At 43.1% G+C, this 25,511-nt stretch overlaps 1 protein-coding gene across 8 annotated transcripts in view; it reads left to right on the plus strand.

Moving 5' to 3' along the window:
• KIZ (kizuna centrosomal protein) overlaps positions 1-25,511 on the plus strand; it is a 51,144-nt gene that overhangs the window by 4,500 nt on the left and 21,133 nt on the right. For 4 of the 8 annotated variants that reach the window (XR_005830332.1, XM_040611561.1, XM_040611562.1 and 1 more), the window contains exons 2-9: positions 1,236-1,298; positions 2,841-2,997; positions 7,049-7,141; positions 11,675-12,050; positions 14,574-14,823; positions 19,190-19,324; positions 20,469-20,633; positions 21,943-22,093. Coding sequence is in view for 7 of the 8 variants with exons in the window: in XM_040611561.1 (XP_040467495.1) it covers positions 1,270-1,298; positions 2,841-2,997; positions 7,049-7,141; positions 11,675-12,050; positions 14,574-14,823; positions 19,190-19,324; positions 20,469-20,633; positions 21,943-22,093 (1,356 nt within the window). In the remaining variant the exon portion in view is untranslated. Of the gene's footprint in view, positions 1-1,235; positions 1,299-2,840; positions 2,998-7,048; positions 7,142-11,674; positions 12,051-14,573; positions 14,824-19,189; positions 19,325-20,468; positions 20,634-21,942; positions 22,094-25,511 lie in introns of those variants that run through there. The other 4 variants (XM_040611559.1, XM_040611566.1, XM_040611564.1 and 1 more) reach the window with 4 other exon arrangements.

The following is a 25,511-nucleotide window of genomic DNA, read 5'->3' on the forward strand; positions in this document are numbered from 1 at the left end:
TTTCCCCCTTGCTTTCCTTTGCAGGGCAACTGGGAGGAGGCAGATGTGTGTGGCTGTGGGGGAGTGCACAAATCCACAGATAAGCATACCTAGCCATACAGGTGTATGCAATCTCATGTATATGCCCACATCACTTGCATGTGTACAGCCTTCCTCACTACTAAGAATTTGATGCTACTTTTTAATAAGCAACTCGAGACACTTTGATTGTTGCAGGGTTTGTAATGTGAATTTACTAGAAGCCCCTGTCTTATCAATTTAATTTATTTTTTTTTTTTTTGCTCGTGGGATGGCTGCTCATTTTCAGATGCAGTTTGTAATTATGAAATAGTATCAGCTTTGCTCTTTTCTCCTCCCTAAAGTAGATTTACTTTGAAATAGATTGTAGATAAGATATGGAGTTTGTTCTTAAGCACATTGATCATCCCCATGGGCCTATAACCTTGCGTTGCTTTTGGCGGATACAAATGGCCCCATAGCATTTTCACAACTGTAAATATTTTTGATGGTTACTTTTATCTGTTATCCTGTATTAAGTACTGGCAGGTGGTGCTAGCACATCTCTAGATGTACTTGGCTTTAATGTGTAAGTGTGAAATATGTACTTGATTTTCAGTTCAAATCGTTAAATAAAATTCTTGGATAGGACGTTGGGTCTGTAAAACAGTTGGGATTGGTTTTGTTTTTTTTTCCATTTTAATGCATTGATTCATTCCTGTGAGAAGTTCTGGGGAGCTGTCCATTTGAACAAGTTCAGCTGAGTATTTCCTGCACTGGAAGTGATCTGCTCTGGGACTCGGAGTGGGGAAGAAAGGGAGGCATGAGCCCGTGATGAGTCTCAGGGTTCAGAGCCCTTCTTGGGGCTGCTGGAGAAGGGACTTGGAATAGCAGCTTAAGCTGGGCAAAAGTCTCTGGCTTTTTGGTGGGTCTTGTGTGGATACGTACATGTTCAGGCATCTTTTCCCTTTCAAACAACATAGCTCTTGTTCCAGCGAGGGACAAAGAGAAAAGTAAAAGCTTTGAGGTTTAGGGTTTTTTTTGTTTGGCGGTGTGGGGGTGTGTGTGTTAGTGATAAGCTTGGCTGGCATATCAACCTGTAAGACTGCTAATCTAGCAAAAATGTGCTTTCTGCTATGAAAAGGTTATGCTCTGTTAAAAAATGCTTTATTTCTTGCATTTGGAGAGTTTGAATTGTGAAATAGTTTTATCTTACTGTCTTGTTTGTTTTCTTCCAGTGAAGCCAAAAGGCTAGAATTAGAAAGAAAACTGATGGAATACCGAAAATCTGATGCATACCTGTAAGCCCATTGAAAAGCTTCTTATAGGTTATTTTATTTTGGTTGCAAAGAGTTGGGTATCGTGGAATGCTTTTGGAATGTGACCTTGAAGGTTTTTTTATAATAAATTTACATTATACTTAACATATGAATATAAGATTAATGTCTCTTGAGTTATTGGTGAAATAACTTCAGCAATAACGCAACTGCCTTATTCTATTAATACTGTATATGTTATTATCTTCGTAATAACTAACATGCAAATTGGTTTTATGCAACTTTTACAAAATCACTGTAGCATAGTTCATGCAAGAAAGTCCTAGGGTCTTTAAAGTCTGAAAGTCTTGGCAAGTCCTGGAGGATATTCTAGGTTCTGGTCCTGATGCTTGGATTGTTTCTGCATTATCTATTTAATGTAAATTGCATATACAGGTGGTACAAAAAAACAACCCAAACCCTAAACAACAAACCAAAGTGCAATGTAACCCAAACAAACAAAAGAGAAAAAAACCTCCTGAAACCCGAATCAACAAACTTAGAACAACAAAAGAGGAATTAAAAGTGTCTCATCCATTGTTCTGTTCCTTTCCTCAAATGTGTTTTGTAAAGCTCAGAGGTGACTTTTCTGTCTTGGCTCAAGGGACCAAGAGCTAGGTGCAATAATGACCAGTTCCTCAGGAACTCCTCTTCTGAAAGAGGACCTTTAGATTAGAAAGCGAAGGTGTAAATTACAGAAAAAAAGTGCCTAAACAGTTTGGGGAACATCACATGTACTTTGTTTTCTGTTTTTATTTGATTTATTTGAATCTAACAAGTTTTGAACTGAAGTTTCTCCGAAAATATTGGTAGTTTGGGGGATATAGGTTTTTTTCACTCCTGATTTAAGCAGACCTGTAGGCACATCGAGACCAAGAAGTGCTCCTGACTGCACCTGGTTCACATTTTCCCATTGTTGGCACTGAAGGCTTGTGTGGCTGCCCTTCATAAGAAAATAAGTCTGGCTCAAAGTGAATCTGCTTTTTGGATGGGTGAGAACTGGTGTAGATGGTGTTTTCAGCTGGATTACTCTTGGCCTAAATTGTCACTTGGCCACACAGGGGATAGTATTGGCACAAAAAAGAAAGGCATGGAGTGAGATGCCACTTTTGGTGACAGCATGGATTTAGGTTGGTTTAAAGCAGTTGTGAAACTGCAGCCTTCATGTTACAATTTGTATGACTTGGGGAGCACATTCTTCTAAATACAATTTTCATTTTGTTTTAATGTGATGTGACTAAAACATAATCCATTTAAAACAGATTTACAAGAGTTTTTTAATATACGTGCCCTTCTGAACACTAAACCCCCCTGTTTCAGTCTGAAGTTACGTAGCAGACGTCCTGTCAGTTGTGTTATGAAGCTTTGGACAGCTGTGCAGAAGGACATGCCTACTTCTTTTGCAAGGGCTGAGGGGGCAGCTCCTACGTAAGCATTAGTATGCATGTGTCTGAAGAAGGGTGGTTGTAAAAGATGTGTTTATACTTAAATAATATGAAAATAAAAGGGTTTCTTTTTCCCCCGTAGAATGAAATCAAAATACGTGAAGCTGAAAAGATGCTTGAAAGAAATAGAAGAACGACAAAAAGGAGCTCTTCTGCGAAACCAGACCTTTTTAAAGGAATTTGACCAATTTGAAGCTCATATGAAAGCTTCAAGTTCAGAGATGATTCAGAAGATGGAAGTAACTTTCTATAAGCCTTAATACATTAGTGTTTACTGTTAGTACAGGGTTGCTAAATTGGTTTTGTCTGAGTATTATGCACATCAAGACTTCAGATGCTAGTGAAACCTCATTAGATGTTTTGGAGTGCTTAAAATGGTGGTGTTTGGGGATTTGAAACTAACCCAAACTCTGCTAATATATGATGTAATGGACCCTACTTGTAGCTGCAGATGTAGTCAGCAATACTTCGCGGAACTCTACATCTGCTCTACAGTCTTCTGAGTGTCTTGGAAGAGAGGAAGAACTAAGATTAAAAAAGTGGAGATAGTTCATGTGTTTGGAGTTTCAGTGATACGATAATAAACCAGTGTTATCTAGGTTAGGACAAAAAGACTAGTTATAATAGTTTCACAAAAAACTTTGTTATAAAACCATATTTTAGTAAGGCTTTTATTACTTAAAAATACCCAAATATATTTCATGGAAGTTTTTCAGGACATATTTAATAATTTTGCTGGTGTGAACACCCTAAATAGCTGTAGTTAGTCTTGCTGTTGCTTATTGCTCTGTCTTCATCAGCAGAGGAAGTGTCAGAGAAAATAACTTGGGTTATAACAAAGTACTGTGTTTGAACTATCTGGAATAAAGCTGAGCTCAAACAAGGCCACACTTAGTTCTGCTACTTACCTTGATGTTTGAAACAATTTGAAACAGGATTTTTTTTTTGTCATAACTCATGACTGAAGTACTTTGAATAGGCTACTCTAAGAAAAAGCCGAGCTGTGAGGATTTTTGAGTCATTATTAATATGTTGTCTTGCTATTCACTGAAGAACAAATCAGGATTTTGTGAAGTGATATAGTTTGGCGATGATCTCAGATTAAAAAAGAAAAAAAAGTAACATGCTCATGCCACTAATATATGGAGTCAGATTTTTGGAGAGGGAAAATCTGGGAGGGAAATGAGTTCAGCAGTAGCACTTCTTCAGAAGAATTTGGCAGGGGCTATTTCGGTCCCTCTGCCGCACCCCTTTTTTAACTTGCTGGAAGAAAGTAGGAAAGAAAACAAATCAGTTGAGGCATTTTAAGCCCCTGTGATGGGGTACTGACACAACACTTTTGTGTGGCTCTCTAGAACTCAGTTGTGATTGTGTTTCATTTCTCCAAAATGCAGTTTGAATTAAGACAGGAACACTGTTCAAGGAGTGTACTCCTTTCCTCCCTCTTTCTGCTGTTCAGGAGCACACAGAGCTTGATCTGAGACAGTAAAACTTAGACTGTGATCCTCTTGAAAGGATGTGTCTAAAAAGCCTGGGTCCAGGTTCCCGAAAATGTAAACATGCAGCAGCACCCTTGGATGACAGTGGTACAGGACTGAAAAGTGTGGGGTGGCTGAGAGGCTAAATGCAGCAAGTATGTGAAAAGAAATACATAAGCACTTCTGAAAGAAGCTAAGAGGAGGAAAGAATCCAACTGCAACATAAAAACAAGGGGGAGCAGAAGGGGGGGAAAGTGTAAAACTTAGAAAACAAATGAGGAAACCTTACTTTGAAGTGTTTTTGAAACTTTTCTCTCTGTATGCTCTGGAAGCACCACACTATGAAGCGTTACTACGGTTTAGCCTGACCTAGGGATGTAGAAGCAGCAATGTGTTTTATTACCTTTTTTCTTTCCTGCTGTCTGGTTTGCCTTTCACTAGCTCCGTCACAGTAAAGGGCAAGAAACCCTTTGTATGCAGTTCTTGCATTAGAAAAGTTCCTTTCTTTCAGTAGATAAATGTATGAACCGAATTGTGAGCCTTTGTCCTTTCTAAAAATCTTTGGTCCTTTTAACTGTGGATGTTAATGCATTTTCTAGTCCTTTTTTGAATCCTCATAAGGCTTCAAATGCAGTGTAACGTGACAAGCCCAATCCAGTAATTTTGCACTGTGGCTAGAAAAAAACAAACCCGTGCCCCCCTCCCCCCCAACTTTATTGTTTTAAAATTAGTTGTCTTTGATTTCATTGAAAGCCTCCTTGCTTTTTTTATTAAGAACAGCAACTAGCTGGCCCCAGACAACTCTCCCCATGTTAGCTATAACTTGCAATGTGTTAACCCTGCCTTCCGTTGTTCCCATTAAAGTAAATAGCCCTGCTCTCCCTTTTTCTGTGCTCACGGGGAAGATTTTTACGTATGGCATTTGAGATGGGGCAGTGGGACCCATGCGTGTTGGTTATTGTGCACTCTGAAACGCTGTAGGTTTGCATCTGCCCTTCCTATCTGGGGGTTGCTGTCCTTGACTTCTGTGTGCGGAGCTGGTGGTCGGGGGTGTCGTTAGCTGGTCTCCCTGTCTTTGGAAGTAAGGAAGCTCTCTGGAAAAGACATAGCCATCTCTTGTGGTGGCGGATTATTTCCACTCCACTAAACCAGTGGGCTGGCTAACATGCCGTGGTTCATACCCACATTAATAAATTCCAACTGTAGGCTACCTAGTGCCTGGTAACTCTTAAGCATGTTGGATCTGGTGACGTTCACAGAGTATATTTTGCTCGCTTCAGTTTCTGCAACCCCCAGCCCGCCCCTTTTCTTTCATTTTAAATTTTTATTTAAAGCGGGGCAGGACAGGGTATGCATTGTGATGCTAGGTTTCCCCTGTTGTTTTTAAGGATTATTTTTTTTTTCCCTGAGTAACTCTAATGCACGCCAGTTTCACTAGGGTGGGTTGTTACAACGTACTGGTGTGAGTCACAGTTGTGCCATGAGTGGGTCTGCATGCAGGGTTTTCATTCATTGCTTCCATTTTGATGTTTGTGTGCCATCCATTTTATTTTTTGCCAGGTTACACTTACTTATTTTTCTGAGCTGTTGAACAAAGCACAGATTACATATCCTCTGTGTTACGGTTATGAAGAGCCCCCTTGTTGTGGATTGCATAAGAATTACGAATTGTTTAATCTATCATGGAAGTACACAGAAAGAAATCATTACTATTTTCTCTCTTCTTTCTTTTTCCCCAGGAAGGGGGAGTGCCTTTTAGGAGTGCTTTATTAAAACTATGTGCACATTTTATTATGAAGCTGTAGCTGACCAAACTTGTTTTGTTTCTGAAAAATTCACTTTTTTCCCCTCTGTTTGCATGTCTGCAATTTGTTCGGTAATTTTTGGGAGTATAAGTAAATATGCTTAAGCTTTCAAGAAAATCTAATAGTTACATTTGAGTTTATTTTAAGCATCTTTAATTTTCATGTGGTTAGTTTTTGTTTCTTGAAATTTCATGTTTACAATTTTATGAGCAGCTTCTGTTACCTGGGAAATAGCAGGCTTGCTGAATGCACCATTGGAGTGCAGTGCAGAGCTGGTTAATTGTTTTAAAGATTTATTTTCATGCATATTACCTGATGCAGAATAGGTATTGAAGTGCTTTCATTCAGGGCCGATGTAACTTGTTATTGGGGTTTACAATTACTAACAAACAGGATTAATTATAGGTGCTGCATGTGCTTGGCTTTTATGCAGTAGTCCTACTACGAACACATTACATTTGGTCAATTAAACAATGTAGTGGAGGTGAAGACGGTGTGTGCAGTTGTTTGTTAGTAACACTACAGCAAGTTGCCTTTCATGCTGGGTTGCTCTTTATAACATCTGCCATATATTTTTCCTTATAATAGCTCAGTGAATTGTAAGATGATGTATGTAAAACAAAAAGAAATCCTAAAGCTCATTTCATCCCAAAGCAGCAGATTTGTTGTCTGGATAGAGCAGAAATAATTTGGCGTAACAAATACCAGTTGGAATGAAATAAATTTCAGTCAGCAAGTTATTACTGTTTTGTAGGATTCTAAATTACATGAACGAGTACATGTGTATTAAAAACCTGTAGAATGCTGTGTACGGGCCATGTAATTTGTTCAGGGGAGCAGAAAAATTAGGAGAAAATGGGATCTCTGGCTGTTTAAATATAGTCCAAGTAAAAAGTGCTGCTAGGACATTACATTTAAAAGCACACAATTTGCAAAGTAATATTTGTTGATTTGTGGTGGAGTTTTTTTGGCTTTCAATTTTATGTAATAGATTTGTTCACTTTTAGGCATGGTACGGAAGAGAAATTAGAAGTATGTTACCACTTCAAGAGGGTAACTTGTCAGCGGAAGGTGACAGGGAAGCAGAATACAACAAGCAGGTAATGCGAAAGAAGTGTGTGTGGGGAAACGTGTTTATTACACTGATGTGCTTTCCTCTGAGCTGCTGCATGAAGAGGCAGGCATTGCTAAGCAGTCTTTGCGTGGGGATTTTTGTTGTGGCATTTGTAGTGTGAAATACTGTTTAGTGACTGAGTGAAGTAGAATAACCCGGGTAAAAAGTGCAATTATTTTAACCAAAGATCTAGAATCAGAAAGGAAGGAGAGCACTAACTCTTTATATTCATTTTTGTGTTGGTTTTTGTAATTCCTGTGCCGAATAGTGTGAAAATGGCCTTGACCGAGGAGGAAATATTCTTAATGAATGGTATTTTTAAAAATGCAGCAGTCGATTCATACGGTGTATTTATAATTTTGTGCATTTTGACCTTTTCTCAGAAGAAGCAAAAAGAGATTGCGTATCTAAGTAACAGACAAAAAGACTGACAAGGAATACTTAAATATATTCTGCTATATATCTGCAGTAATGCAGGCTTCTAATCCCTCCTCCTATCTCCATATAAATGATACAGTTCAAGACCATAGCTGTTTTCTTCACTAAAAGCAGTAAAGCTCTTTTAGATGAAATGTCTAAAAACATCTTGTAATAACTTGGAGCATGCTGGCAAGAGTAGTCACTTGTGACTATGTGTGAAACCCCCTCAGCTAGTCGATATTGTAATAAGCAAAAATGGTAGCATCACTCCATTATTCAGAAAAGCCAACAGCATGCTTGTCCCTTAGGCTACAGCATTCATTAAGAAAAGCTTACTGGGCTGAAAGCTGGAAACAGATGATAACGGGATATGATTTTCATATTTAATGCATTCCTTGGAAGAGTATGTGTGCTGCAGATTGATAGAAGAATCAACTGCTACTTTACTAAAAGACTTTCTAGTTTGCCCTATAGCTACCGATGGAATCATTCAGCCAAGAAATTAACTTTTCCTCCTTTTACCTGCTTTATATATCTGCTAAGCAGGCAGCCTGGCTGCCAGTAAATGTTATTATGCAGTTAAATGTTTGGTATTTAAGACTCTTATCAGAAAAGAAACAGAGGCCACACTGTTTTGTTTTTATAGTAGGAGGAAGGTTTTCAGTTTTCTTTCTTCAGTGCATTAGCAGTTGTTAATCTGAGTTTATGGGAAGTTTTCCCCATAGATTAAAAAGTTAAAAACCTTGAATTTAGAGCATTCTTTAAACTGTAATATACAAAGCAATGAACCCGAGCAACCTTGACCTATATAAGCAGACCTCCAGCAGTTTGTGAATTACATTTTTAATTCAGCTGTATGTGAAAAGGTGAGTTTATTTTTGAATGCTAATTTTGAACCTTCAATGAAAAGCAGTCAGTGTAGGAGACGTGATTTCTAACCTATGGAAGAGTTTACATAAATACTAGAACTTCAAAGGCTCAAGATGCGAGTTAGATTTTTAAAAACTGTTAGCAGGTTTTGGACAGTACAAGAACTTGGTGCATACCCAAATATGTCACTTCATGTTGAATTACGGTTAATAGCTTGATTGTGGACTCTTTGATCCCGTTCTCTTTTTTTCTCCTCATTCTCCCTCCTTAAATACAAAGGCAACTTCAGTTAAATTGTGCATCCTTTTGCCTTGTCTGTGTGCTGTGTCTCAGATCTTACTTTGTAGCTCTGTGGGTTTGTGGGGTTTTTTTAGGCTGACGGTGTCCGTTTCCCACCACCTTCACTTCGCTTAAAATCTGCTTCTTATTATGTCCAAAATACAAGAGTTTGTTCTGGGTGATGTGGCACCGAGTCAGTCATAGTGAGCGTGTGTGGTTAACAGGTGGTATATCCAGGATATTCCTTCAGGCTAGTCAGGATGCCAGTGATCACGTGATAACCTTGTCACTGATGCGTCTTGGAGACCAAGAAGGGCAGTCGCAGAACCAATCTTCTAGAGATGGTCAGTATCACAGTGCCCCTAAAACGCCAGTGTGCAAATCTGGTGCTTCGCTGAGCCGTGGGATAAGTCCCCTTCAGGACTCTCAATTTTTATGGGAGTCTTCAAACTCAGAAATCATATACACAAACACAATTTGTCTAGAAACCATGATTCTCCATGGAAAGGACTTGAGCACCAGTCTTTAAGCCCAGTGTATTGGCAGTCTGGTGCTGGAAGCTGGAGGAGAAGAGGTCCTTCTCAGCCGGCAGAGCCGTATAACCTGGGCCTCTGAGGCCTTTGTGCAGCGAGGTCTGTTGTTCAACTTCAAAACACTTTCTTGAAGTTTTTGGATTTGTGCATCTTGGCGCTGCCATGCCTGTTGGATGTGGGGCATAGGGCACCTCCCAGGAACACCCGTGGGTGGCAGAGCATCCTTGCCTGAGAAAGGAGGAGTCACCAGGTGAGCGTAACACCTGGCACCTGGAAGAGACAAGCCTCTGGCTGGACTTCACTCACCTCCCTAGCTTTCACGTGCTCAGCCACTGCCATGGGAGACTGGGCCCTTGTGTAAGTCCTGTTGGAAGGCATTTTTTTTCTTACCTTTGTTGTCTTCAAAACACTTTAATGATCGTAAAAAAGATTGTATTTGTTACTGGAGGAAGAAGTGGGGAGCCTGCTCTCCACAGCCAAAAAAAGGATTCTAAGTGTGCTTTGTGCGGAGACTTCATTTAACCCCCAGCTGGAGTGATGTGAAGTTCAGTAATTTTGTTGACTGTTTTAGGTAAGCTGTCTACATGTTTTTACCGTCTTGTTTGTTGGTGGTAAAAACAGTGCCTAGATCAGTGTTATGTGCCATACTTTTGTTTTGAGAATCCAAAGGCAGTGAAGAGATAATTTTTTTCAGCAATCAGAGGAGCTTGTTAGAGGTGCGACTCTGCCAAGCGCTGGTACCTGTTCGAACTGCATTTGTTTTGGAACACCACATCCAGGAGCTGCTAAATCCATAAAGTACTTGCTAGATGCATTTTAAAGCAGCAAATCCAACACCCAAAAAGTAATTAGGAGGAACCCGCGAGCAGTGGTGATGGAATAAGCTGTGAACTTAATCTGAGTAGCAAACCTTTACTCCTCCTTAAAATAACTTCATGGCTTTTTGTTCTGCTTCTTGTTACGTGGAATTTGAGCTTTTTTAATGAAACTTGGTCACAAACTAGACAAGATGCCTTTGTTTCCTTTAAGCTGGGCTTGGCAGCTGAGTTTGTGTGGTAGGAAGAGGTCAGGCAATGAAAGAGGAGAGAGGTGTGGAGGTGACTGTAAATTGTCCTGCTGTGATTCAGGGCTGAAAAGTAAGCCCTGCTTAGTATGAACAATGGTATTACGATAGCTAATTTTGGCTTTGCATAAACTGGCGGTGACCTTTTAGTAGTAGTGGTGGCAGCAGCCACTCCTCCTAAATTGTTCTGATTGAGTAGCTTTACAAAGAAAAAGAGGCAAGTATTAAAATACTGGGATTTAGAAGCAGAGTGGTTATGCTGTTGGAACTATTTTCATGCAAGTTCAACAGTCCTTGGAGGAAAGTGCCATTTAAAATGTTTCTACTTGGTGCCCCAAGTTGCCTTGTGGAAAATGCAATTTCATCTACGTGGGGTTAGCTGAGTAGTCCTTCCTCATCATTGTGATTTGACAGACAGGAAAGAGCAGAAGGAAGACAATGAATGCAGTGATTTTTGCCTCGTTCTTACTTGCTTTGTTGATGTGCTGTGAGCAAAGCTGGAAATATAGACAAGTGAGTGACGGCAGATGTACGGTTCAAGCTCTCTGGGGACTGTTTCCCATCCTGTTGCCTTCTGGAGAAGACCATGAGAAGAGCAGCAGGAGGACACTGCTCAGAGGTGCTGCTGTGGGTGGCTCCAGAAAGGCCAACTGTGCCATGGACACTGCAGTGGTGTCCTAATGATCCTCTCCTGGCTTGGGGATGCTGCGGTGCCTAAACCACAGGCTACCGGCAGCTGTACCGTCTCGCATACAAGTAGAGCACAATGGTTCCTCTACAGTCAGGACCTTCAAGGCATTTTCAGTGACTTTGTGGATGGCTCTGAATAGAATTATAGAATCATTATTGGAAAAGACCTGTAAGATCGAGTTCAACTGTTAACCTGGCACTGCCAAGTCCACCACTAACCCATGTCCCACATCTACACATCTTGTAAATACCTCCAGGGATGGTGACTTAAAAGGTCATGCTTTGGTCCAGGGCCTTAAAAGCCTTTGCAGGAATCTAATCTTAAAGATTTGCCCATTTGAAAAAAAAAAAACCACCAGTAACTGTTTTGACTGAAGTCCTTCATATATTTCAGACTCTTTTAGCTTGGTTGGGTGTGCAGTGCACTTTTGCCACTGGTTGTTTTGGCTCACAAGAACATCAGTTGAGGTCCAGGCCCTTGTTTTCATGCTAGGATGCCAGAAATGCGTGCCAAGTGTTTATCTAATAATAATAATACTGTAGAAAATACTTGAATTCTGTGATACTTTTCTCTCCAGAAACTAACATGCCAGCCTCTAGAAGCTCCATTTGCAATGTGCTGCCTGTGTGTTTCCTTAAACCATCTCCCACATGTGTTCTTCAGATGCCGCAGGTTGGAAGACAGGCAGAAATCAGCACCAAGACAGGCGTACTAACAGGACTGTATCATCCAGCAACAGTCTTTATGGGCTGCCATACCTCAGCTGTCTCTGCCGCTGGAAGTTTGGGCGCACAGCAGAACCACCCCCAGCCCACAGAGAGCTGCTTGACACTCGACTCACCGTCATGCTCTCTGTCAGTTGAAGAACCTGGTCCAGAGAGAAGAAATGCTGATTTAGAGAGTGATGCATCAGTGGAGGGAGTAGCAAGACACAGGGACCTGGCTGCCAGTGAGGAAGGCTCTGAGCAGCTAATCTCCTCAGCTTCTGATCTTAAACCAGCTACCCCCAAGGAGGAAGAGCCACAGGGAAGCATCCCAGGTACGGCAGGATGTGTGCCTGTCTGCCTCTGCCCGGCACTGGGACACGCTCATCCCAACCAGAGCGATGCCCATGGCTGCTGCTTTCTCCTATACCTGTTGCACTATGGTTGAAGCATGGTGGCACTCTAAATTTTTTTTCTTTTTCTTTTTTTCCTTTTAACTCTGCTTCCTCCCAGGCTGCTCATCTGGGCAGGCAAGGGCTTGCTAGGGGCTGATAACCTGTTCAGGTTCACTGTTAGAAGGTGAAGATTTCTTCACTGCTGTGCCCATGGTTGTGCTAAAGTAGTCTGAACTTCTTAAACTGAGGCTTAATGTGAACCTACTTTACTTGAAGAGTATGTCAGTTCTGTTTCAGGTTGATTTCCTTCACCCTCAGACACTTCTGCACAATAGTTCAACCTTTTCCAAAAGCGGGATTTGGCAATGTAGAGTGAGGATCGGTATGTCCCCAGATGTGGCTGGATTAACTCCTCCTTGGTGGTCTGCTGTGTTCTGGGCTGCTCCGAGAAGGGTGATGCAGACCCTCCCAGCCAAGATACTCATGCTCTGGGGTGAGATGTGCTGCTTGTGACAGCTGTGTTCCAACTTGTCATTCCTTTCTTTTTTTTTTTTCCCTTCCACCCCCATCTTGGCAACATGTGTTCTCTCCCATTTTACTGGCTTGGTTGGTTACTTTGGAGTAAGCAAATGGTCTTCGTTTTGAAGTCACAGTGACAAAGATTTGTCGCTAAGTAAAAGTTTATTCCTTTTTTTGAGACCTTGCAGAAATACTCTCCCCTGCCTTCCCAGTTAACATAGCAGTTTTCAACTTAAACTAGTTTTTCCCAAGCCCCATAACAATTGCTAAAATTGAGCTATTTATAATGGAAACTGGTGGCAACCCTAATGATGCGGGGACTTCTCTCCTGTAATGATTTTGGGTTTCTTTATAGAGGAAAACTGGCATCCCCATCAGATGCTCTTCTGTCCTCAGGGTTTTTCTGGCATCCTCTTTCTCAAGGTTTTTTTTCCATTCCTTCTTATTTCTCTAAGGAATTTATTTGCCTCTCATTTTCTTTCATGTGATGCATTTGCCACTTCTCCATTTTAATGAAAGCCTGTCCTTGTTGGTGCTGGAAGGAGACCAGTCCAGCCGGGCTTACGTTAGCCCTGGGCTCTGCAGAGCGCTGGTTCCTCCCTGCGGGGAAGGCCGAGGTGGCCAGCATCGTGTCTGGGAAGGAAATACCCATTTAATGACTGGAATGCAGTATCTCTGCCTTCAGAGAAACTGTACAGTTGGGTTCAAAATCAAAATGAGGTTTTTGTCAAATGGCACAGTAATCGCCTTGGACTGCCTGGGGGGCTTCTTATGTCTCTCCGCTGCCAAATGCATGTTATGAAGTGAACAGGCTAATGTGGTCCAGGTTTGAATGCGTGGAGGGGACTGGCTTGTTCCAGCTCTCCTAAGCTTGACTTTCCATGCTGCAAATGATGGGAGTTGATGAAGATACCAGGGGCAAGCACGCGCTGGGCTCTGCTGCCAGCTTGGTGCAGAGCTTCGCAGCTGTGTGTTGAGCTAGGCAGTGGCAGCACAAAATTTAGAACAGAATAAACCCTGTTGCCACCACGTTACCAAAGCAAGAAAATGGCCCTTTTGTCACTCCAGCCCCAAAGTGGAAAAAACCCTCAGTTCCTCTCTATCCTTGTTTCCCAGCAGGTGTGAGGTTTCTGTTGCACATACTTGCTTCACAAATTTGGAACAAGGCCAAGAGAGCCCATCCTGGCAGCAGCTACTGTTTGGCATAAACCCTAAGTGATTTAGTTCCAGTGAAACTCCATGACCAAGACGGGCAGAAATGCTGGGTGCTGTAGTGTTAGCAGGTGTGTGAATGCTGGTTAATTTAAACCCGTGGTGAATTTTATGGAAAACTGGGAATTTCCGTAGCAATACTATTTTGTTACAGCCCTACCTGGTCCATTAACTTTTGGCATGCCGTAAAAAGATAGGTGGAGTGTATCTGTCATCTTAGAAGCGTGATTCAGCCCCGGTACCTTTTAGAGAAGGCAATTAACATGTAGAGTTTAAAAGCCTCCAGGCATGTTTTTCTTCTGCAAGGTGTAGAAAAATGTGTACGATAGTAGCCTCTTTAGCTGCACCTTTTTCCCCCTAAGAAAAGCTTTTTCCAGCTTTCCCGTTTCACCATTCCTTCAGAGAGGTTTTAGTGAAGCAGCTGGCCTTCACGCCGGGGGTGGTTTTTGAGGAGCGAGGAGTGCCAGCTTTGTTTCCCACTCAGGCAGAGCTGCGAACCCAAAGGCGTGAGCGTGGAGGCTGGAGCCTCCCCGGACTCCCCCTTGCGAGAGCGGTGCGGAAGGACACGCCGGGCAGGGAAACCCCAAGTGAAGGGAGAGCAGGGGGATGCTCTGTGTTAAATGGGAGGTGCGCAAATGGCATAGGTAATCTTCGTTTAATTCCCTATGCTACGATGTACTCCTTGGTTCTGCTAATGTTTTAGGAATATTGTTGTCGCTGTTGTTATTACAGAACCAAAGCCATGCCTGAGTAACTGGTGGACTTGTAAGGAAGCAAGCTGGGAGAGCAGCAGCGAGCTCCCGGTCCCCAGGAGCGCTGAGGAGGTGGTGCCGAGCACTCCTGGCATGCTGCATGGAACAGCCCCGTTGGTGACCGGCTGGGAGCGGAGCAGGGATGCCCACACTGTGGAGGGCTCCCCACTGCAACCACCAAACCCTGCCGTGGCGCACGAGGAACCCTCGGTCAGCTCAGGACCAGATGGGTATGTCCTTATATATTTTGTCTTTGCCGATACTCACTCGTTAGTGTGTGCTCTGGAGGCTATTTTTGCAGCTTCGCTGATGTGCGGAGCTAAAGCTCATGTACAGGGGGAAAGACTTCTTACCTATTTGTTTATTATCTTGCTGCCTCTGCGCTGGTGGTTGAGGGCTTCAGGTAACTTGTTCAGGTCAGACTTGGACAAGTTAAGTATGTTTGTTGTTAAAATGCAACAGAAGTTCTTTAAATGTACACAAATCTTATTTCAACAAGTTTATAATAATACAATTTACTAAACAGCATACTTTCTGTGGATTAAAATTTCCAGTTGTTTGAATATCTTGAACATTTTGTTTGGAAGTAGCAGTGAGAGAACGAGAGAAAGAAAAGCTGAGGAAAGTGCGACACAGGTGCACAGCTTGTCCTCTGCTACTGAGTGAAAGTGGTGGGGCTTTACTGCCAACAGCTGCAATACCAGAGGGCTGTAATATCAATCGTAGCTGGATTTTTAAGGCCCTTGTAAGACAGGGAAGTACATCCCCATCCTGGCAGGGTAATACCCGCTCTGAGATGGCCCATGGCGTTTGCCCAGGTTGCATGGGAGGGCTGGCTTTGCCCCCTTGCTGTGTTCGAACAGCCCCATGCCGACCACCATTAGCCCTTCCTGTCCTCGCCTTGTGCCATGTTGCAGCGACAGCATCCCTCCCACTTTTATCTCCTGTCTCCTAGTTCTTTTGAAAGTCCATGTGCTGCCGGGTTGCTCTGCAGTGCTTCGTGTCCACGTCCCCCTTCACTCCGGCCATCCTACCACTGCTTGACCCCACAATTTTGTGACCTACAGCTGCTGCCTTTCTCCTGCCTGCTCTGCCTTAGCAGCATGCTTCTCTTTCCTTCTCCTCTGTATCCTCAACACCCTTCTCCTTCCTCACCAGCATTTTCCTGCCCCCAGTCACAACAGAAATATTGAGGAAAGCCTTTTCTGCAGGCACATGCTGTATTCCAGAGGTTCTGCTCCCCTTGGGTTTCCCTACCTGGTGTGAGTACTACTTCCATGCAAAATGCTCCTAGCTGGAGCAGTTAACTAGACACTAGATACAGGGTGGTTAGGTGGTAGCTGTGCGTTGGGGTGTTGGGGAGCAACCACGTACAAAAGAAACTGGTGTTTTTACCCCTGGAGAATGAGTACTCCTCTTTTTCTGGTTTGTTTTGGTTTTTTTTTTCTTTTTGATTGTTTGCAGCTTTTTAATCTGCTTAACTCATCTATTCTTCCTGCATTCATGGTCATGTTGTCTTTGCTACTGATTTCAATATTAGTTTGTGTTTTAATAGATGACAGTTGAGCAGAAACCAGTGGCCATCAATATACACTTCTGTAACTTTATCATTTCACATTTGCATCAGACTGTTACTTGCTAGGGAAACATCATCTAATTTACATCTAAATAGCTTTTACCCAGTTTTTCTTTTGTATAACACCTGTTAATCATAACACTTTGTAGGGAAGTTGCATAGAGTGCCTGCCTTTGCTAGAGAAGTCATAGCTGAGCAATAGTCATTTAACCTTCTGTTCTCTCCCTGTCGACACTAGTGATGCCTCGCTGTTCACAAACTGATGAAAACGTTGTGTGATGCTCTTGAAGCCCAGCTAAATTATACAAAAGGTTTCACTACTCGCATTATCTCCAGAGCACAACTGAAACCAGAACGTGGAGGTTTCCTCTTACGTAATGCGAAGCCGAATACCTCTGTTTCTTAAGGCCATGGAAGTGGGATTGCCACTGATAGCTGTTTCTGCAGGAAAGATACAAATTTTAATTTGTTTTACCTGAAAATGAAAGCAGGGATAAAATTTTGAAAATGGCAGGCATGAAAGATCTCATGGTGGGATAAGCAGCCTTTCTGTTGTTGCACTTGAAACCAGGTGGACCTTCCAAGTCTGTCTTTCCAATGCACATGAAATTCAGAAGGCATGCTCAAGTCTTGCAAAATAATTCACGAGCTGAAAATCTGGGGGAGAGAAGTTTCCAAGTTATTAGTACATGAATTTCAATTATATAAGTTATACAAACAATGAGAATGCAACATTTTTTGGTCTGAATGTATCATGCCACAGTTTAACAAAATGAGCCGTGTCGTACGTCTTGTGATGTCCCTTCAGTCCGCGTGCTTTTCTGATGAAATTCCTAATCTGTTTGAATAAATGTGCTGAAATTATGCAAAACTATGCATATTTGTCACCTTAAATTGAAATATCTGTAGCTTGGACTTTCCCAGTGCAGCAGTGTTGCTTCTGTGCCATCCAAACAAAGTACCGTTCCCTCACCTGTTGTCTTTGGGCTGTTTGTACCCTTTTGATACATGACTTGAAGTGAGTACAAGTGATGGAGCTGAACTCTCGTGTGCAGAGACCACAGCTTACTTGAGAGGCAAAACATAATCATTGTTGCATGTCAGGAAGTCACAAGTTTACATATTGGAGAAAATGCCTTTCCTACCTTACTGCAGAGATACCATTGTCTTTTTTTAAAAAAAAAAGTTTTGGGTTTTTTTCTCCGCAGTGTTTGCAGGTCATGTTTTACTGCTGGGTGAGTTCAGCCTAGTTTCAGACTGCCTTCTCCAGCTAGAAGAATGGTTATCGTGACAACATCATTGAGTTCTTAACCAAGTAAAGGTGATGTTGCTGTGAAAAGTTATTTAGTGTAAGGTTTGTGCCTTGGCTGCAGTCCACAGTAGGGTGCTGCAATTTTGCTATCTTAGTTATTAAAAATTACGATTTTTGGCAAATAACTTCTGTGTTTCTGAGCGCCGCTGGGTGGGCTTGTTGATCAGAGGCTGTACACATGCGTTTTCAGACTCATCCTGCCAGCTCAGACCCACATGAGAGCCCGGGCTGTGTATTTTCCATTCGGGTCTTGCATCCCTGGAGCTTGCCTGGCTTGTTTGAGCGGCACCGTAAAGGTGCCCGAGCCCCCCTCCCGCCAGGTGAAGCCATCCGATAGCTCTGGTCCTCGGCGGCTTGTTGCCGGTCTGAGCTGCTGAACCGGAGGTGAAAGGCTCCGTATCCTCTTACCATTCCTTAGAGCACCCGGCCGTTTCTTTAAGGGCTTAAACCCGGGGTGCAGGAGGTGGTGGGGGGAGAGGGTCTCTGAGAATTAGTGCAGAAAAAGATGATGACTATTTTAAGGCCTGCGCTGAAGGGGTGGAAAAAGGCAGAGCTTATGCCTGTGCTGCTTCAGCTGCATTGAAGAGGACTTAGCACAGATGGATTGTGCATTACAAAATGTAACACATAATTCAAGCTGTCAGCTTAATCAGACTGTTTCCAGGAAGCAACCTGTAAAAGAGAAGGACCTCTTGTTTGCTGACCTCTGATCCGTAGCCTGCTGCAGATTGTCATACATTTTGTTTTTCTTTATGTTGGTGTCCCTTCCTTCCCCTTCCCTTTTTATTATTGTATCCCTCTCGAGTGGCACCCTGGAAGGACCACCCAGCGGGAGGAAAACAATGGGAAACGAGCTGGCAGCTAAAATACAGGGTTTGTAAGACTAGGGGAAAAGAAAAAGCACTGTTTAACTGCATATGTGATCTCCCTGGTATTGTTTTGCTTATTAAATGTCTAGGAAACTCAACTAAATGCACGGCAGCTCCCACTTAATTGTTCACTGTTGCCCAACAGTCCAATGGAAAACACAATTTTTAGTACAGCTTAACATGATGGCAAAAGCAACGCAAGCTTTCGTGCGTAGAGCTTTTCACTTGAGGGAGCATAAACCAGGGTTAACTGTATAAATATGTCGGCTTCTACATGCTGCAGAAACAAAAATAAATCTTTATTTTGCCTGTGGGGCTCTGCGGGCGCCGGCCCAGCTGGGGCGTTGCTGGTGGAGACCTGGCCTGGAAAGTCCCCAACAAAGCAGGCAGCCGGCCTGGACCTGAATAGCCACTGACACCTCTGTTCAAGGATTAGCCTGCTGTATTGTTTCAATGTTTAAGTCCTAATTTGCATCATTATAGAGGTGCAGCTTCATCAAACCCCCTCTGAGGTCCCAGTTATGTGCCCATACCTGTAGGTGGTCACCAGATTTGTTTCGATTGTGGAGGTGAAGGAATTAAACTACCCAGCACAGGGGTAATTTCAATGCAGCATCTCAAGCCCTGGCTGATTCTTGGGTAGTTTGTTTGCTCATGTGCTTTTTTATTTCTTTTCCTTCCTACAGAGCTCAAGCGCCTGGGAGGGTTCTGCTGTTGTTGGCTTTGAAAAGCTAAAATGAGGGTGTTTGTTTTTCCAACGGGTGTGACGGCAAGGCAATGCATTTAAAATACCTGTCACAACTCTGGTCACCTCAAGCCCTGTTTGCGGTCATCCACAGGCACCACAGGATGCTGGCGGGACTCTCTTGTGCGCTGCAGTTGATAGAAGATGTGGTGGTGAGGATGAGCCCCCAGCGCCAGGCTCTGTACCAGGGCAAGCACGTGGGGACGATGGGGACGGCGGAGCTGCTCAGGTTAATGCCATTTCCTTGCAAGCTGCCTCCCCTCTTTGCTGCCCTCATAGAGCGGCAAAACCCGGGGAGGCGCCTTAACCCCGTCACCCGTATCCTTGTCTGCTTGCTGCCATACATGCAACCTATTGCTTGTAATAGTTTTGCTGTTGATTGCTTACATGCTTCTAATTGAATTTGGGTGAGCGGTAGGGAGAGGATGTTACCGAGCAGCTTTGCAGGAGCCTGTTGAGATTTGAGCCAGGGTCCTCGCTCTTGTGGTGACAAATGGCTGGTGCAAAAAGCAAGCGGGCTCCTGCAAACAAATATTGCTAGTTGCTAAGAGGCCTCCCTCCTCTTCCACCGTTTTAATGTCATCAGAGAGCTGAAATAGGGCACATAGAAGCACATGCGCAAATTACTCCAACAAATACTCTTTCCTAAATGTAGCATGTCTTGCAGCCTTGCTCCATAGATCCCTTAGGTGAAGTAAATACTTATTTCCAAGAATGAGAGCATCCCCTTAGCTAGTAGTGCTGCTACCTGATTTATTCAGGTAGACAACAATAACCAGAAAAATAATTTCTTCTTCAAGGTAAAAGAGTAAAGAGAATCACCAAAACCCACGTGTTAACAAAACGAGAGCCAGAGAGTCCTTGCTGCCCCTCTGCAGCACAGGCTCTTAATTACAAGAACTGGGAATGGCTTTGTAATTTTATTTAAAGTTGTATGTCAGCTTCCCTAAACTAGGATTCTTGTAAGCGCTTGATGGTTAGAGGATTTCTAGGGAATTAGGAGGAAGGGTTGCGTAACTGACCTGGCCCTCCAGCCTGCTGTTGGAGGCAGGTTCCTGTAACATCACCACTTTGGTGGCAGCATGGCCAGAGCTGCCTGGCCAAGAAGCGGTTTCACCAAGTGGATGTGTGCTAGTTCCTCTCCCTGTCAAAAAGCAAAGGTGTGAGATTAAACCTGGCATTTTTCAAGTGCTGGGTTGGATCTCCTGATCCTCTGCGTCTTTCACGGAGAGCATCACAGGTGTTTGTCCCTCTGGGATGTCCCACCAGTTATTCCGTTAGCCAGGAGAAGTGTTACAGATTCTGCCTTCAACAGATGCTGACTGTCTGGGCTTTAAATAAACGTCGCATGTAATACCTGCTTTATTTTGTAGCTTTTGTAATCGGGCTGGCAATCTGAAAGAAGAAGACCTTGAAGCATGTGAAGCAGTTGTCCTTCATCAGCTTCAGGCTTTATTACAGAGCGCTCTGAATGGATGTCTTCTACCTGAGAAAACACTTGATGCTAAAGGTGCAGCGGTAGATGAAAAGCAAACCAGGTACGCAGACACAAAACTTGTGTGTGGGTGTGATTAACATTCTTTTCTTTCCTCCCCAAGCCTGCTCTGCCTCTCTGAAAGCAGACCTGAGGCCAGACCTCCGATCATACCAGGAAATAAAGACATCTGAGTGCTGATCTTTACGCATCTTGGCAGCAGCTGTGTGACTTGAAATGAGAACGTTAAGCAAATCCATTTAATTTTCCTTTTCATTCACTGATGGTGAATCTTACAATGCTGGACAGCACTCGGGCCAGGTCTCCCTGTCTCACCCAGTCCACGGCATCACCTCCCCCAGGCTGCTCCAGCAGGGAGGAAAACATATTAACTTCAGAGACCTCTTAGCCACTAATTTCTGTGATCTTCAACATGAGTCTCAGGCACGTAAACATGGGGAATGTAATTTTGAGAAGCAAATTATTTTTCTGTGAAGCAGAAGATGCATATAGCCTTTAAAAACAATAAACCGCAGTTATTCAAAATGGTTTTTTGCTTTCCTGTGCGTATGCCACAAGGACAAGTGAGAATTGATTTTTTTTAAAATATTTTTTTTTTAGGTCTCTAATACAGTAATGAAAACAATTTCCATTCTTTCTTACTTAGCTTCTGTCTAGACCTTCCTCCCTGTTACAGGCTTAGCAGTGCTCAAGTGTTAGCAGGATCGGGGCACTTGTGAGCGCTGAAGAATGGTCTATTTAACTATACCTGGTTCTCCTTTTGAGGCTGATATGCCTGCGAGCACTAATATGTTGTTGTATTTCCTGAATGGTTTCTTAGGGACAAACACTTGTGGAGTTAATTGGAATTTGCTCCTCTGCTTGTGAAACTTCATTGGAGCAACTGGAAAAACAAACATCTTTGGTGAACAAGATTGCAGTATTTATATTTTCTGTGTTAAAAGAAAAAGCACTTTTGCTCAAAAATAATAAAAAGATCTCTGAGAAAAAAAAAAAAAAAAAGGATAAGCCTGGGGAAGCGCCTGAATGGAGTAAGCCAGGTCTGCCCATGGCTGAGACAAGGGGATGCAGGAAAGGTTTAATGTCTCCTGATCCTGCATCTCAGGATGTACCCAGGGGACAGACATGATGACAGTCACCCCTGTCCATCCTCCCCACATTTGCAGAAGTCATGAGTAACTTATCACATTTTCCACTTTGAACATTTTTAAAAGAAAAAGTGGGGGACAATGCATGATGGCTTTTCCCACTGCATGTTGATCGGCTTGTCCAGATAAATGAGTAGCGTGGCACCCGTGTGAGCCTGGTGTGCGTGGGGTGTCCCACTAACGGTGCTTCGGTTTGTTCCTCAGGCCAGACCAGCAGTGGGATGTGGACGTGCTGCGGACTTGCTTGAGCAGCCATGCCTTGTTCTTGAAAAAGCACCAGGTTCAGCTCACAGAAGAAGTGGCAGAGATGTTTGGAAGCCTGCTGGTTTCCAGCAAGGAGGCACAGGATGGCCAGGTTTGCACTTGCACCTAGTAATATTTAAATAGATGACACCTAGAGACTGATTTGCACTGTTAAGGTCAGATGAGCCCTGTGTGCTGCTCATACAGTCCAGTGTGTGGGCTTTTAAGGGGAATGACAAGCAGTCTGCGTTCATTAATCAGCCTCGGAGACTGTTAGGAGGTGGGTAAGGAGAGAATACAGGTTCTTTGCTTGTCTTGGGGCAAATACGTACAGCACTTCATCCCATGAAGAAAACAGTCTCTTTAAGGTCTCCAGGGGAACATCTTGTTTTCCACCCTTCAAACCAGTTATTTATTTAAACAAGGTCACGCTTTTCCTGTGGTGCAAATTTATCACAAGGTTTCTATCATCTGTCTTTCTCTGTGGCTTGGTAGCTTTTTATCATGGTGTATTTTGATCTTTTTTTTTCTTTTAAAACAGTTATGTTTGGTACACTGAATGCACAAAGCATTTCACAAATAGTAGCATGCTCGCATTTTTAAATGTTAATACAAAAGGTTATAAACTGACTCTTAAAAAAAAATTATAAAATTGGCATTTGATAGACCCGTAAGTGCCCCACCCTCCTTTGCTGCACACCCAGAGCAGCCAGCCGCGGGGGGAGGGCAGGGCTCCGATCCCCGCTGCCTCCAGCGCCCGGGCTGCAGCCATGCCAGGAGAGCTGGGACGCTGGCACCGGGGTGAAGTCCCAGCTGCTGCTGCACTGGGAACGGGAGATCTGCCAGGCATCCTGCTGGTAACAAATTGGCCCCATGCTCTGCTCCAAAAAAATGTGTAAAAAATATTTTTTGCTCTAATTGTAAACAAGAAATTAAAAAGCAGTTTGAGCTGCTTTACTGTATTCTAGTTTTAATAGCATTTGAAACAAATAATGAAGATGTCATATTTTTGTTTGTTGTAGACTTTCAGTTACAGCCAGGGTAGCTGCTGCTTCTGTATCTGGCCAAGTAATTTGTATTCTGTCCTTTGTACAGTCAGTCAAGTAGAAGAGATGAGCAAGGAATGTATCATTGCACTGGTGACAGATAAACAAATACCGTACATAAATTTATAATTGCATGTAAAAAAACTTCTACAAAGTCAAAGCTCAATAACACAAGCTTTATGGGTGAATATACGCAGCAGTAATCTGTTTATTGCTGTGTGTTACTGTGGCCCACACGTATTCATTTAACATTTCTACTACCTATTCAGTGGATCCAGTCAATTAAACGTAAAGCCAGGAGGCATCCTCTACTTTGAAACACCGTATTTCCAAGCAGGTTGCACAGAACAGGATCAATATAAATTACGCAATGTGCGTGTACTGGAGCATTTGCTTTACCATAAAGATGTGTATAATGCAGTAGTGAACTCATAAGTGATCTGCACCTATATATTTATGACTCCAAAGTTTGAATTTTTGGCCCATGTTGATGGCTTCTTTCTCCTAGAGCTTAAGGATCTGCCAAGAACCCCACTGGATGATGGTACTGTACAGCCAGGCGGCAGGATGAAGGTGCAGGTGGGGGGCCTTTTTGCTCCCTGGCAAGTCTGTCACCTCCATCCCCATCAGCACTTGTGGTCTGCAGGGGTTTGGTGATGACCAGCAGCAGGTCCACCTTCTCCTCCAGTGCCTTCAGCATCTTTCCCATTGCAGCAGTCCACAGAGTCTGTCCACCTGCCTGTCTCCTCCTTGTCTCTTATCGCTAAACTATGTCTCTCTTCTGTTCTCTACATCTTACTATCAGTTTTTCTCTTCTCTCACGGATCTGTCCCGTTATCCCTGTTAAGAAAATTGGGTATTGTTCCAGTGGAACATAGGACAGCCTTGGGGAGCTGACGTGGTAGTGACACCTCTTCTGGGCAGTGGGATAGTCCCTTGGCTGTGACAGCTGGAGACTTGAGTGCCTTCATCAGTCGAGTTACACTCCTGTCAGAATAAGACCGGTGTGGCTCATGCAGCATGTTGGTTGTCTTCATGCCCTGATGGAGGTGTCAGCCACGCCGGAATTGCCATGGTCCCTGTGATGCTGAGCTTTGGTTCTCCTGTCCTTCTGCCTGGACTAATTGTGGTGTTAGAGTTTACACTGAGTGCTTGTATTTGTTGTTGGTGGTTTGTACCTATTTGGATGTTAAATGATGTGCAGATAGGTAAACAAAGTACTTCTGGTGTGAGAAATCCACACTGAGATAAACTGCTAGATGGGAATTATTTTACTTCAATAGTAAAGATTTCCCAGTCCTGCCTGTAATTTAAGGCATTCTTTACATTAAGAAAGTGATACCTAAAGTCCGTCCCCATTTTTGGATAAAGTAGCAGCTTGCTCACGTTGTTTTTACAGGGAGACTTCCCCTATGTAAGTTTAACAAAGAAAAAAAACTCAGCAAGCTGTTTTTAAGACTGAGAAGTTGCCATTCTGGGCTCCTAAATAAATATAGATTAATGAGGAGGGGCAGATGCGGGGAACAAAAGTTCCTCGTGAGTCCAGAATGTTTTGGCTTGGAGTTGTCCCATACTCTCAGGTCAGTATAGCAAAATAAGTTAAAAAGCCTGGAGTTCTCTCTAAGATGTTGTTTCTCATCGCTGAAGGCTTACTGTTTTATTAAACAATTAGATAATTAGGGCAGAAAATCTAGTTGATTTTAAAGACTCCAGACCATATTTTGGGTTACAAGATAAAACCAAGAGGAACACCCTACAAGTAAAGAAGAGATAGGAGGCCCAAAAAGCCCTTGCTGCTCTTTGTGAAATAATAAACACCAGGAAGGATGATTTCTCCTGCTCTCAGGGCTTTATAAAGCCACACACCGTACTTCTAACACGGGCGGATGGTACCTGAAAAAGTGATTGCTTTATTTTAAGCCTGTTTTTAACTCAGACATTTACATAGGTTCGTTCAGCTCCCTATAAAGGTGCTGGCTTCCAACTTAATTTTTTGCATTAAAAATACGTTTTAACTGTGGAGGTCTGAATATGCTGCCGCGGAGGGCTTGCAGGCACAGGCAGGACGGACCAAACTTTATGAATGTGCAGGAATACCGTGGATTAGAATCGCAGCCGTGCCTGGCAGAGGCTGGCTTGGTCAAGCTGTGACCAAGGTCTATCAGTCTCAGCGTTGTTTTAAGCTGCAGCTGTTGCTAACACTGTGGCTTCCCTGGCCTTATCGCTGCGTGCCTGAAACGGAGAGATTTCTTCTCAGTCTGTTGCTGTTGCAGTGTATTTGATACACCCTTCTGTTCCGCTTACCCTGAACGCGTGAGGCCGGGAATGCTGAGCATTTCCAGAAAACCTAGTGATTAAAAGAATAATTCAAAGTTTGCGTTACTTCAAGGCAGAATGCAATTTCTGAACTAGCGCTGATGTAACGCAGAGGTAATTTAACATCTAAAAAAACCACCCTGGAAACAGACTACACCGTGAATTATA

This window comes from Falco naumanni, chromosome 12 (assembly GCF_017639655.2).
Source record: "Falco naumanni isolate bFalNau1 chromosome 12, bFalNau1.pat, whole genome shotgun sequence".
NCBI lineage: Eukaryota > Metazoa > Chordata > Aves > Falconiformes > Falconidae > Falco > Falco naumanni.